The sequence below is a fragment of the Phytophthora cinnamomi genome (assembly GCF_018691715.1).
Source record: "Phytophthora cinnamomi strain GKB4 chromosome Unknown Contig123, whole genome shotgun sequence".
NCBI classification, from domain to species: domain Eukaryota; phylum Oomycota; class Peronosporomycetes; order Peronosporales; family Peronosporaceae; genus Phytophthora; species Phytophthora cinnamomi.
Genome location: NW_027151056.1, coordinates 47,675 through 60,575, shown reverse-complemented (window position 1 = coordinate 60,575; position 12,901 = coordinate 47,675). Strand labels below are relative to the sequence as shown.

The 12,901-nt window shown below is 52.7% G+C and overlaps 2 protein-coding genes across 2 annotated transcripts; one reads left to right on the top strand and one right to left on the bottom strand.

Moving 5' to 3' along the window:
- Positions 1-1,077: 1,077 nt before the first annotated feature.
- IUM83_17711 (Phosphatidylinositol 4-phosphate 5-kinase (PIPK-D11/GPCR-PIPK)) lies at positions 1,078-3,627 on the top strand (the record flags this gene model as incomplete). Its single annotated transcript, XM_067942678.1, has 3 exons — positions 1,078-2,434; positions 2,518-2,581; positions 2,655-3,627. 3 exons carry the CDS (start codon positions 1,078-1,080, stop codon positions 3,625-3,627), a joined length of 2,394 nt encoding a protein of 797 aa, XP_067780932.1.
- A 496-nt stretch (positions 3,628-4,123) lies between these two features.
- Positions 4,124-4,893, bottom strand: IUM83_17710 (RxLR effector protein; the record flags this gene model as incomplete). Its single annotated transcript, XM_067942677.1, has 3 exons — positions 4,124-4,497; positions 4,611-4,664; positions 4,878-4,893. 3 exons carry the CDS (start codon positions 4,891-4,893, stop codon positions 4,124-4,126), a joined length of 444 nt encoding a protein of 147 aa, XP_067780879.1.
- Positions 4,894-12,901: the final 8,008 nt, after the last annotated feature.

Below are 12,901 nucleotides of genomic sequence, written 5' to 3'. Positions count from 1 at the left end.
GTCCTTTGAAGATCGTCACGCTGGTGTGGCACACACACGTGACTCGCTTCAGAAGTTGCAGCAGTTGAAGTTGAAGCCGCTGGACGCACGCCGACTGTGGCGAGTCAGCGCGAGAGTCGACGGCCCAGAGCTGGCAGCGGAGTTCGTGGGCTGTGGGCTGCTGTTTGTTCTCACCTTCTCGCTCTGGCCGCTGCACCTCGAGTCGCCAAGGTGGACGCGAGTTGAAGTAGCTTTCATCCCCTAGCTGCTGCTGGCTCGAAGGCCTTCGGTTGTCGACGACGCTCAGCGCCAGCACCGGATTCAAGCAGGGCCTCTGCGCACTGTTGAGATCTAATCAGACGCCCCGGGGCTTTTCTGCGTTAATTTAGAGCACGCGGGGGCTTCGGCGCCGTAACTGGCCGCGGCAGCACCGCCCAGTTTGGGGCCCCGCGCGCTGCTTGCTCGCCTGTCGAGGGCCTTTATGCGTTTAAGTCCAGCGACCGCGCTGGGCGCCCAGGAGCATGGTCCAGCGCCGCGTCGCACGATGGCAACGCGGTCGGCCGAGCTAGTCGTTCTGGGCTGTCTTGCGCAGCTTCGATATCGATCGACCGGGCGGGTCGGTTCAGGAGCCCTCCAACGCCCCCTTCAAGAACGGGGTTTTGCGTCGAGCAGCAGAACGCGCGGCCCGAGTTCCCCCACAGCCCCACGCGAGCATTAACTCACTACTCGGAGCTCCTCAACCGAAATAAGAAAAAAATAGAAAAGAGAACGCCCGTGCTGGACGAAACAGTCCGTGGCCCGAGCCCATTGAGCCAGTGCAACGCTCGCCCTGGCATGTTCCTCTCGCCATTAAGCGTTTTCCTCGCTGCCGGAGCTCCTCATCGCGCGCGGGCCCACTCGATCTGCAGGTGGTCACCCTCATCCACCAGGAAGCAAAAAAAAAAAACGTCACTCGCTCACTCGCTCGAGTCGCGCGTGGCATTCGTGTCGAGCGCGATCGCCGGCTTTCGTTGGCCTCGCGACGATCGGAGCTCAAGTCGTTAGTCAGGCGCAGTAACGGAACAGAGAGAGCCCACGCAGGCGGATCACTAGGCCGAGATGGACCAGCTCTTCATCGCCTGGCAGCTCACGGCGCTCGTGTCGGGGCTGCTGTCCAGCGGGGCCATGATCTACTTCTTCGTCAAGTACCCCAGCACCAGGGTGCACCCGGGCCTCGTGCTCATGAGCATCTTCCTCAGCGTCAGCATCGCCAGTATCATGCGCGTCGCGCTGCACGCCTGGTATGTTTTGCTGGACCCGGACGACGTCGGCGGCCCGATGGCGGCCACGCTCAGCCGGATCGCCAACAAGGAGCTGGGCCACAGCTCGGGAGAGCTGGAACACTACGTGCCCTTCTTCTTCTGGTGCTACTTTTTCTTCAACACGGCCTCGACGCTGTGGTTCCTCATGCTGGCGCTCGACCTCATCTTCTCGCTCTCGAACCCGTTCCTGCCGTTCAACGCCGACAACGTCATGCACCACATCTACGCGTGGCCCGTGTCGCTCATCTACTGCTTCGTGTTCAAGTACATCCTCGGCAACTTCCAGTCGAGCTACACAGCCAACGTCATGCTCTACTTCGACCTGCCGGCGTATCTCGTGCTGATCTACATCGTGTTCGCGCTGGTCCAGTGCTGGCGCCGTATACGAATTCTGGAAACGCTCGCGCACGCGACGACACTGCGAATGGCCAAACGCATCCTGCCGTACCTGGGGGTATTCGCGATCCACACGATCGTTGGTTTAGTTATTTACGTCGCACAGATCGGGACGGAGTTCGGGAGGATGACGCCGAACGCGTTGGATCAGCTTTCGCTTGTGCTCGAGACGCTAGCGCTCTTTGCGCTATTCTGTAGAGACGCAGGAGTGTTCAAGGCACCATTGAAAAGTAAAGAGGAAGTCAATAACTCTAGCAACCCGTCCCGGACAACCATCACACAGATCGAGGCTGGTGGCGCGACCTTGACGTCTACATCGGGAGGTTCGCCAGCAGCACCTCAAGGGGAAAAGATCGATGTGTCGAACAAACTACGCATGGATGTGATGAGGTACATGTCGATGGGGATTCAGAGCTCAATCGAAGTGACCCATAGGGGCGAGAAGAACGCCGCTGGCGGGAGCGTCAGTGCTGAGTTCACGGGATCGGATACGGAAGCCGCCGCGGTGGATGTTGGGGATTGCTACTCGAGTGTCAGATACAACGACTACAACCACGTCGAGAACAAGGGTGTTGTCGTCTATGGGAAGAAGAATAGCACCATGCTCAACTTCCGCGACTGCGCACCGAAGATTTCCCACCGCATTCGCGCGCAGTTCAACATCAACCAGGACTTTTACAGGGAATCCTTCGATCCGTCACAAATTCTGAGCGAGCATGGCTCAGAGGGAAAGAGCGGCAACATCTTCTACTTCACCGGTGCGGATTCATCCTGCAAATTTGACCGATATCGCTCATGAAGTAATGCGCAAAGCTGACTTGGTTTGTGCTCATTGTGACAGCGAACATGCAATTCATGGTGAAAAGTGTGCCCAAGGAAGAGTTCGACACGTTACGGGCTATCCTGTACGTTAAGTTTTTTTTTCTTCTGGTGAGTGATCCACTGCTAATTTCTCTCCCCCCCTTTACGAAATCGCAGGCCTCACTATCATGAATATCTTCAGTCGAACCCAAAGTCCATGTTGTGTCGCTACTTTGGCTGCCACTCCATCTCGCTACCCATCGGCACGCGCCGTATGTATTTCGTTGTGATGCAAAATCTGTTCAACGAGGGGGCTGTGCAGCAACGATTCGACCTGAAGGGTAACCGTGATCGACGGCAAGCTGTAAGCGCCGCGGAGATGGAAGGTCTTATTCAAGTCGCCAAGAACAGGGAGCCCATCAAGCAGCTCTTAATGGACATTGATTTTCTCAAGATCAGCTCCGGACTTTCCCTGTCAGATGCAAATACACGTCTGCAGCAAGACCAACTATGCAGCGACTTTGTATTCCTAGCCAGTCGGGGCATCATCGACTATAGCATCCTCCTCGGAGTGTGCTACGCCGAAAGCAATCCACACCGGACGTACCGAAATGGGATCACTTCCCACGATCAGAGCGATGTCTACTACCTCGGTATCGTCGACATGCTACAGCGATACAACTGGCGCTGGACGGTTCAGCGGTGGTTCTTGGGTTTACTGCTCTGCAAGGATACCCACGATGTGAGCGCTGTGCCTCCCGACGAGTACGCAACCCGACTGGCGGATTTCGTGCGCGACAGAATGTTTGCCTTACAAGGCAGCAGCGATGGTCTCAGCTTCCGTCACGGACGTAACAGCCACCTAGGGAGTGACCGCACGGGGGAGAGTGGCCTCAGCAGTGATTCATCTCAGAACCAAAGCTTCTCGTCGACGCCCCACACATCGGTGAGTGTGGACATCCTGGAGCCCAACGACTTCCGGTCTATCGAGATGCAGCACTTGTCGGTGTTCTCTGCCAGTTCGATGGGCGCTGCGGGCATCGAGCCGTCGTCTTCGTCCTCGTCTCCGTCGATGGCGTACTCGTCCGTATGTGAAAGTCCCGTGGAAGCCACGCCGGAGACGCGCAAGACCACCACGTTCTTCGTCTAAACGGAAGGACGGGCACGGCACTCGTTGATTTATCGGAGAAATCGTCCTCCTCACACACTCTTGCAGTAACTTATCGAGTAATAAAGCCAAGCTGCAGTTGCAACTTGCTGTTTGTACGATGTGTAGCTAGTTCCTAAATCAAAGCAATATCGTAGGCATCAGTACTCCATTTCCCCCACCTCCAAGTTTGAAACAAAAACTGAAACCAGAGGAATAATTTCCTCGATCGCAACATCAGGGATTTCACTCAATGCTACGATACCCTGTTTTCACGATGCTTTCGGCAGGGTCGCCCAACTGGACTGGTACAACGTTTTCTGACGCTGCCATCCGCCGAAGTCGACGGCAATTGAACAACTTCAAGACGTCCGATTTTTCCTGTGAAAACACTGCATCTCCATTTGTCAGATTACTTTGCCCAAGAACGCTAAACTATCACCAACCGCTCCAGCCTTCTTCCCCGGTTCGTTGAGCACGATGATCTCGTCTCCTAGATTTAGATGCCTATGAGGGCTTTGACGGCGTCCACGTCTTTAGCCTTGATGCGACCTTCGTCGAGTGCAGCCTTGATCGCCTTTTCGGCATTTTCTTTATGAGTTTGCTTCATATTCTTCAAAACCTCGGCAGCGTGTGTCAAGTCTTGTTCGTCCAGCTTCTTGATGATCGCACTGAGGCTCGCAAACTTTGCCCCTCCTCCTCGCTCTTCATCTCCCGTAGTCAAGTCATCGTCTTCTGGATCTGCGACCCGAAGGAATCTCTTCTGGCCGATCAAAGCATCGGCCGCCAAGTCGGGAGTGGTCTTCAACAAGAGCTTCGACTCGTCGGCATTCGTGAACGCCGCGACAACACTGCTGCGAGCTAAGACCGCGACTGCAAAGGCAACGAAGTATACACAGCGCATGACTGTGGCGAAGGGATTCTGCTAGAAGGAGGGGCTTGTGATCTTGGAAGTGAAATGAGATGTGATTGCCAACCATTCTTACGTCTGTACGGGTGGCCCAACGGTGGGACCTCTGGAGCCACCGAGTGGCCCTGATCTATAAAGCATGCCAAAGTAAACAAAAAGTAAGCAACAACAACTACCTGAGCTGTCCACATACTGAAGTATATATCTCTGTCGTCGAGCCAACGATACGGACGATAAACTCACATTGATAAAGCACACCAAAGTAAACAAAAAGTAAGCAATAACAGCGCACTGGTTTTGGATACATCCACTGTACTGGTACATGCCTGTCATCGCGACTAACCGGAGTTGCCTCTCATGGTGACTTCTACACTGGTTAAACGCACAAACGTACTACAGCAAAAGGAGAAGATGAAGAAAAGCATTGCTGACTTGGCAGTGGGCTTGTCGTAGTGCTAGGCTAGGCTAAGCTAGGCTAGGACAGATAGGATGCGAGACAAAGATTATTCGCAATACCGAGGTATCCAAATACGAGAGCTGCACCCTCGTCGACTGGCTCGGGGGCGCCTCTGGCTTACTATCGCGTGCGACCGTACATGTTGCAGACCTCGTATTTGGTTTGGTCCGTTTATGAGCCCTGCAATAGTGCTGTGTTTGATTGATCAGATTTATTTGTTGTGATGTTGTAGCGAAGATGACTGTCAGCAGCACGTAAGGATTACGGTATGCTGATATTTCACCCAGCAACAAGAGTTAGGAAATAATTCTGACATGTGGTGTTGTAGCGAAGATGACTGTCAACAGCACATAAGGATTACGGTACGCTGATATTTTACCCAGATTTGATTTGATGTGATTGCGGTTTAGACGGCCGACTACGCCCGAAGCCGCGCTCAGCGCAGCAACGCCTACGGATATACCCGCGGTAGTTTACCCAGAGCAATTGTAGTGTTGTAGCGAAGATGACTGTCAGCAAACACGTCTTCGCTACAACACCACAATTACAAAGGAAATTCGGTAAACTTGACTGCATTTTGGTAGCACGAAACTTTATAAATCCAACAGCATTGTCTGGATTCCGTACGTCAGAAGCTCTGCAGTAGAGAGCATACATCAACCACGTCCACCGTGTGGGATTCATCGAGTGGACATCAACGTCCCTCAATTGTGTCATGGAGCATATTCCAGCAACGGCCGAAAACGCGGTGACAAAAACGTCGTCAGAGACCGAGCTGCATGACAAATCTAGGTGACTTGGGCCAATCTCTCAAGATTCATGGATTGCCAATATTTCGTGATAAAAACGTGCGACTCAGGTTTCGAAAGTGCAACGATTTGGGTGTAGACTAACAATATCTGACGAATAACCCGGACAATTTTGGTTCATCGTAAGGTCCGCGTGGGCCAACATTCCCGTTTTATTGACATAGTTCCTTGTGTAGACGTGTCCAGTCTTATCTAGTACTTGGAAGTACTATTTTGAGCGCGCACTATTTGAGTTTGAGTGTTGACTATGGCACCTTTCTAACCAAACTTTGATTTGGTCCGTCCTAAACGCTGCGAAAATCGCTCCATTGAAGGATAAAAACATCAAATTTCAATACTTCGTCACTAGCGCTTGTACCGATTTCACCGAGATGCACTGACTTCAGAAACGACGTTGCAGCTCGTTGTCTTGGCGTCTTTTATCTAGCTGGGTATGCAGCGGCACTGACGCAGAAGATGTGTCCGGTTGACTGAGATAACAGTGAACCTGTGTAGCAAAATTTCATAGCTTCATTAGACAGAGCACAACTTTTTGAAGGTCTGCCTTCGAACAGCATCTTCTTAGCCGCATCACAAGTTGTGTGCGCTAATTATTTCCGAGGGTTCTCCGAATTCAACTTCTTCAAGAACAGGTAGTACTTCCTCCCATTTTTCTGGCTAATAAGACCGTTTAGACAATTTGCCCTTTATTGGGGCCGGCGTCTCTCCTTTATTGAACCGGGCCTCCATCTTCTCAGTCCACTTAGCAGTCCATATGGCAAGTGCTTCCTCGTTCAACAGCGCCGGGTCCACTCTCTCTTCTTTATTTTCTTCTGTTCCATCGTCCTCATGGTGGCTTCACAAAAATCTCTTGACGTTGCTGGAATCGACAGCGCGGGCTCGAATTGCAAAGGCGGCTCAGACTGGGTATCGCCTCAGACGGCCACGCCTAGCATTGCAGCGAAAGCGAAGTGACTAGTGCCACACCAAAATTCGGTGATCGGTATGTGACCCGACACCGACATCCGGTGACAGCAGCCTGGGCGATGGACGGTACCATCAAGGTGTCTCAGAGTGAGAGCGGTTTGGAGTCTCAGCGTGGGAGCGGTAACGGTAATTCCCTAGTGTTTCAAACTCAGAGCGGTACGTCGTTGCAAAGTGAGAGCGGGTACGGTAATTCTCACTGAGTAAAGAAGTTCGCGAGATCTCAAGATAGTTACATAGGGACTCAGTGAGGGGTCAGCTGAGATCCGAAACCCCTTCATGTCATTAGGTATTTGTATAGGACACAGGGAAAAGTAGGTTAAAGCCTAGTGTCTCGTCGGAGAGGTAACAAACAAACAGAGCAGAATTTTCCAAGTCCAACACAAGCGTACACATCCGGTAAGTCCCTCCGCGGGCTGGATTATGTCTGCCGTCAGCACCCGAGAGGCATAGCTTGTAGGGTTTTGACAGGTAGCGCCAAGATACAAGTCGTCCCGGGTAGGGCAAGGAACTCGCCGAGCGCGCCAAGGACAAGTCTCGCGGAGTCTGCGAGCTGGTACGCCGGATAGCCCGGGTGCCGCTACTCTCCAAGTCGGGTTGCTTCTGTACCGGCGGCCTGTAAAAACGCTCGCGCACCGCCGTCCATCCTTTGGTGGAGGGCACAGGAGTTTGTGAACGGAGTCCGCTAGCTGGGCGGATCTCCGGAATAGTGGATCTTGGTTGGCAAGAAACAGCTCCCCCTTGTTTGATGGTTCAAGGATTCGTAACGAATCAATTGACAATCGGTGGCAAGTACTATGTGGCGCATGGAAAACGCTGGACGTTGCCGCCAGAGAGAGCGTCAGGATTTCGAAAGTCGCGGTATTCGGTGCAGCTATCCGATTCAACTCAATTGGAGATGCAACATCACCGTGGTGGACGAGATACAACTGATGGGACCAGTATTGCAGCCCATCCGATCCCAAGTATGACCGATGGAAATACTGGGACTTCTGATAACCCAATCAACCAACATGAGCAAACGGTGCATAAGCCAACAGCGTAGGCTCTTGCTTTGGAGGTGACGTCACGTGGTGGAAGTAATGAGCAAGGAATGGATTGGATGACACCGAAATTGAGGCATCTAGGCGTAAACATATCCCAGCCAATTGACCAGAGAGCTGCCAACACACCAGCAGAGCCTCAATGGTCTGAACATCTCTCAGATATCGAGATGGATGTTGAACTCAGTGAAGAAGAAGATGTGAACATGACAAGTCACCTTGAAACGGGATTTAAAAGATACGAGCCTTCATTTGCGGATGAAAATCCATACCAGGCGTTAACATCGTTGGAGTATGGGTTGGACACGTTTGAACCGGAATCTGCTTCCGCACCTGGCGTCTTGATTGTCCCAACTATCTCAATCACTCAGGAAGAACGTAACGCAGCGAACTCCCAACCACTCCCCACTAAGAAACGTGCAACAACTATATCGGAACAAGTGGATGTGAGTGCTCAAATCGACGAAGCCATTTTGCATCGGAACAAGAATTGCATCTTGAGGCTCGTGACGATAGAGTTCAGCAAAGCTTGCAACACCTCGACCAGGTGAAGTCACTTCTGACCAAATCTAAGAATAAATGTAACGGGGTTACACACAAGTGACAACAGTCACTTGTGCTTGACAACGGCCACAAGTGACAACTGTCACTTGTGCATGACATTTGTCACTTATGGCTTAATAGATAAATATCTCTTAAAGGTTTTTGATACTTCCTCACCTTGGTGTAAGTCACACCAATGGATACATTGAAGTGGGCCACCACAATGGGTGGTCCACACCTACCCAAAGATCCTATTGATAGAAAGCAGCATCTTTCTACCAATTAGAGACGTGCATATTGGCGGGGCTCTGACAGCCAGCCGCTGCCAACCCCTTTCATAGATGATAAACAGTTTTAGCAGATTTAGGAGGAAGATCAATTTACAAACAATACAGTTCTCATTTTACCTAATCTAAGTCACTTGGAATCCTATCTGATTTAATTTATATTTGTGTATTCAAATATAATTAACTCAAGTAATTACTAAGTACTTACGCTTCCTCATACACGTAGCGCAACGTGTAAGCTAAAGTAGTGTGTCAAGTTAGATCCACTACACCTGGTAGCACTTTGTAGTCCGTCCAACGACCGACTACGTGACGTTCGTACGAGGTGTACGAACGCGGAGCCGAGAACCCCATGAGCACGGAGGTGTCCATGGAGAGCTCCAATACGCCTGCAACGCATGTTGCACGCGCGGACTGCCCCCACCTGTCGGATCCAGAGTGGGAGTGTAGTGGGTCTAACTTGACTCACTACTTTAGCTTACACGTTGCGCAACGTGTATGAGGAAGCGTAAGTACTTAGTAATTACTTAGGTTAATTATATTTGAATACACAAATATAAGTTAAATAAGAAGGGATTCCAAGTGACTTAGATGAGGTAAAATGAGAACTGTATTGTTTGTAAATTGATCTTCCTCTAAAATCTGCTAAAAACTGTTTATCATCTATAAAAGGGTTGGCAGCGGCTGGCTGTCAGAGCCCCGCTAATATCCATGTCTCTGATTGGTAGAAAGATGCTGCTTTCTACCAATAGGATCTTTTAGTATGTGTGGACCACTCACTGTGGTGGTCCACTTCAATGTATCCATCGGTGTGTCTTACACCAATGTGAGGAAGTATCCATAACGTTTAACAGATAACCTATCTGTTAAATTCACAAGTGGCTTGCAGCCACTTGTACGTGTAACCCCGTTACACCATCCCCCCCTTAAGGTTAGACGCGCGGGGTCCCCGCACGTCAATCTTTGGAATTGACCATTCGTCAATTCTCCGCGTTTGGAGAAGAAATCCGCGCTCATTCAACGATGAGCGCGCCTCAGAAGAAGTCCGCAAAGTCGATGGGGAGTCATCTCTCCATCGACGACTACTCGAACGCCAGAAGGCGAAGTATGGTGACGTCGTCGACTTCGACGACGACGATGAAGACATGGAGGGCGAGGAGGACTCGCCCTCAAAGCGTAAAGACTCAGTGTCGAGCGAATCGCTCGACCCTCACGCCAAGAACGTTCGCCCGCATGAAGGGGACGAATCGGACGCTTCGAGTTCGAAGCGTTCGCGTACTGAGAGTGATACCCCACTCGCTTCCGCTGGGGCTCTCAGTACTCCGCGCGCTGCTGCTGCAGCGCGTGATGTTAAAGCTCAGGGCTCTCCGCGCGCTGCGCCTGCAGCGCGCGATCCATGGATGCCGTCCGCGTCCGAGATCGCGGACCGGTTTGGGAACTCGGTACCTCCGAATGAGGTGCCGCTGTACGTATGCAGCGCCATCAAAGATGACGCTGTGGCTGCCGAGCTGCACTTTGATGCGGAAACGCATCAAAGGCGCGATTACTACATCGGACTCTTTCATGAGCTCCGATGGTTTCAACGCAAGAAGACCTCTTCTCGCAGCAAAGTGCCCGAATGGCAGGCACTTTGTCAAAGCTGGAACGCCTTTGTTGAGAACTTCAACAAGAGGCCGAGTGCTTACCGTGATCGGATTAAGCAAGCGCGTGATCGCTTCGAGACGTACTCGAAGCGTGGAAAGCTGGAGCAACTTCATGTTGCTGCTGAGGAGGCAAATGTGCCGTGCGCTGTGCCCGAGGGCTTTCAGTGAGCGAAGTGCTTTCCAGGCGCGGTCCGCTTGAGCGACCGCGACCTGAACGGGTACACGTCGTTCCGTGTGCCCGAGAGTCTCAAAGAGCTCCGTGCTAAGTTCTTAGTACGTGAGGGTTCGGGCGCTAGCGATGATCGCAGCGCTCGTGTTACTTCCGCTGCGCCAGCGCGTACTGCTCTTCGTACGCCCTCACCATTTCCGGAACGTCCTCCAGCAAGACGTTCCGCGGCTCCCATGTATCTCGATGGGGAGGAAATCCTCTCCAACGAATACGAAAACGAGCCCCTTGAGGGTTCGTTTTCGGGATACTATGGTCAACAATCCGCTCAACAATCCAGCGGGTTGAGCCGCGGGCGTCACGGATCGGCGGTGGCGGGGGTGGGAACACGCCCCGGGTATGATCAGCCCCGGGCTGATCAGTATGCGCCTCTCCACGACCGGGTGACCGTCGTGGAGCGTCTGCAGGGCGCTGAGTTCGCCGCCCTAAAACAGGAGCTGGCGAACCAGAAGGCCCAAGTCGCGGCGGTCTCGCAGACCGCCTCGAATATCCAGGTCGAGCTGGGGACCCAGATGAAGGGGTTGCTCCAGCGCGTCCGCGCGCTGGAGGAGAGGTTGCTCGTCGCCGAGGCCAAGTCCTCCGCTTCTGCCTCGGCTCCTGCCGAGGCTTCGGGTCAGCCGAGCTAGATGGCTCGTGCTGCCGGTATGGCTTCAGCCGTCCGACGTAAAAGGTCGGATGGAGGCGCATGCTAGACGGTATGTCTAGCGTGTATGCGTTGCCGTGCCGTGCCAACACAGTGAACGGCCCGATGAAGCGCGGAGCAAGCTTGCTTGCTCCGAAATCCGAAACTGCATGTCTAGGCAGGTTTTGTGTAGCTAACAAAACTAATGAACCAACTTTAAATTCATTTGTGTTGCCTCTGCCCGCATTGTCTGCGTTCAGCTTCTGTTGATCAACAGAAGCTGCTATAGTGTCTTGGACAAACCGAATCACGGCTTGTCTTTTGGTGATGAAACTGATTGCATCCGAGCTGAAGTCATTCAGCTCGCTCTCCGCTAGAGGCCCGGCCTCTGCGTGGTTCTTTGCGGTGTCTGCGCCCTGCGCAGACCCGTGGTCGTTGGCCATGTTGTTGGGGGGAGTCTGCGCCCTGCGCAGACTCATGTGGTTTGTCCATTGTTGCAGCTGACACTGTGCAAGTGTCAGCGGTTTTCTGCGGCTGCTGTATTGCAGTCGTAGATCCCCCCCCCACTTAAAGTGGGAGCCATCACTCCGAGTAAACTCGGTAGACGTGGATGCCGCATGGCATTCACGTAGAACGGTGTATGCCCGGTCGAGGCATGCACTGAGTTGTTGATGGCAAACTCTGCCATCGATAAGCACTCGCTCCAGTATTGGAACGAGTGAGCGTAGCTCTTCAACATATCGACGAGCACGCGATTCACGCGCTCGGTTTGACCGTCCGTCTGCGGATGATCCGCAGTCGACATGGAAAGCTGGCTCCCAAGAAGTGTAAACACTTCTTGCCACAGATGCGCTGTGAAGCGCGGGTCTCTGTCCGACACAATGTCGGTCGGCATGCCATGGTATTTGAACACCATGTCGACGAGCAGACGGGCTGTCTGCTTCGCGGTCACCTCTGCTGGCACCGCAGCAAGATGTACCATCTTGCTGAAACGGTCTACAAAGACCACAACACCGGTGTTCCCTCCGCTATCCGGGGGAAGACCAAAGATGAAGTCCAAATACATGGACTTCCAACACTCCGACGGAGTCGGTAGTGATTGTAAAGGAGCCTGCGCGAATGGCGCAGGCTTTACGCGTTGGCATACCTCGCAAGCTCGGATGTACTTGCGCACCCACTTATACTGGTGGTGCCAGTAGAAGTCGCGCGTGAGAAGGACGTAAGTCTTCTCACGTCCGAGATGTCCCGCAGTCGGGGCATCATGATACTCGTACATGATCCTGAGTCGCAGGTCATGGTCATTTGGCACGACAACGCGATCTGCGTTGTCGTCGACTGCATTATAAAGAAGCAGTCCGTCGTGCACCCGATATCGGTGTGCACGCGCTCGAAGGTGCTTGGGCAGTTTCTGACGGAACTTGTCAGAAGGAGCTGTGCCATAGGCCAGCAAGAGCTTCGCGTCCGCGTCGTGCGCGTACGCGGCCTTCACATCATCCAACAGAGATGATGTGGCTTTGCTCGATCGCATGGCGTCAATGGCATTGACGTCAACAGCTTCTGCATAGTCCGGCCGACGTGATAACGCGTCGGCCACCACGTTCAGTCTTCCGGGTTTGTATTCGACCCGGAAGTTATACTCCGCAAAGAATGAGAGCCATCTCGCCATTCTTTGTGAAATGTGTGGCGACTTCACTGCGGTACGCAGTGAAGCATGGTCGGTGTAGACCACAAATGGTCTACTCCCAAGCAAATACACTCGGAACTTTGCGAGTGC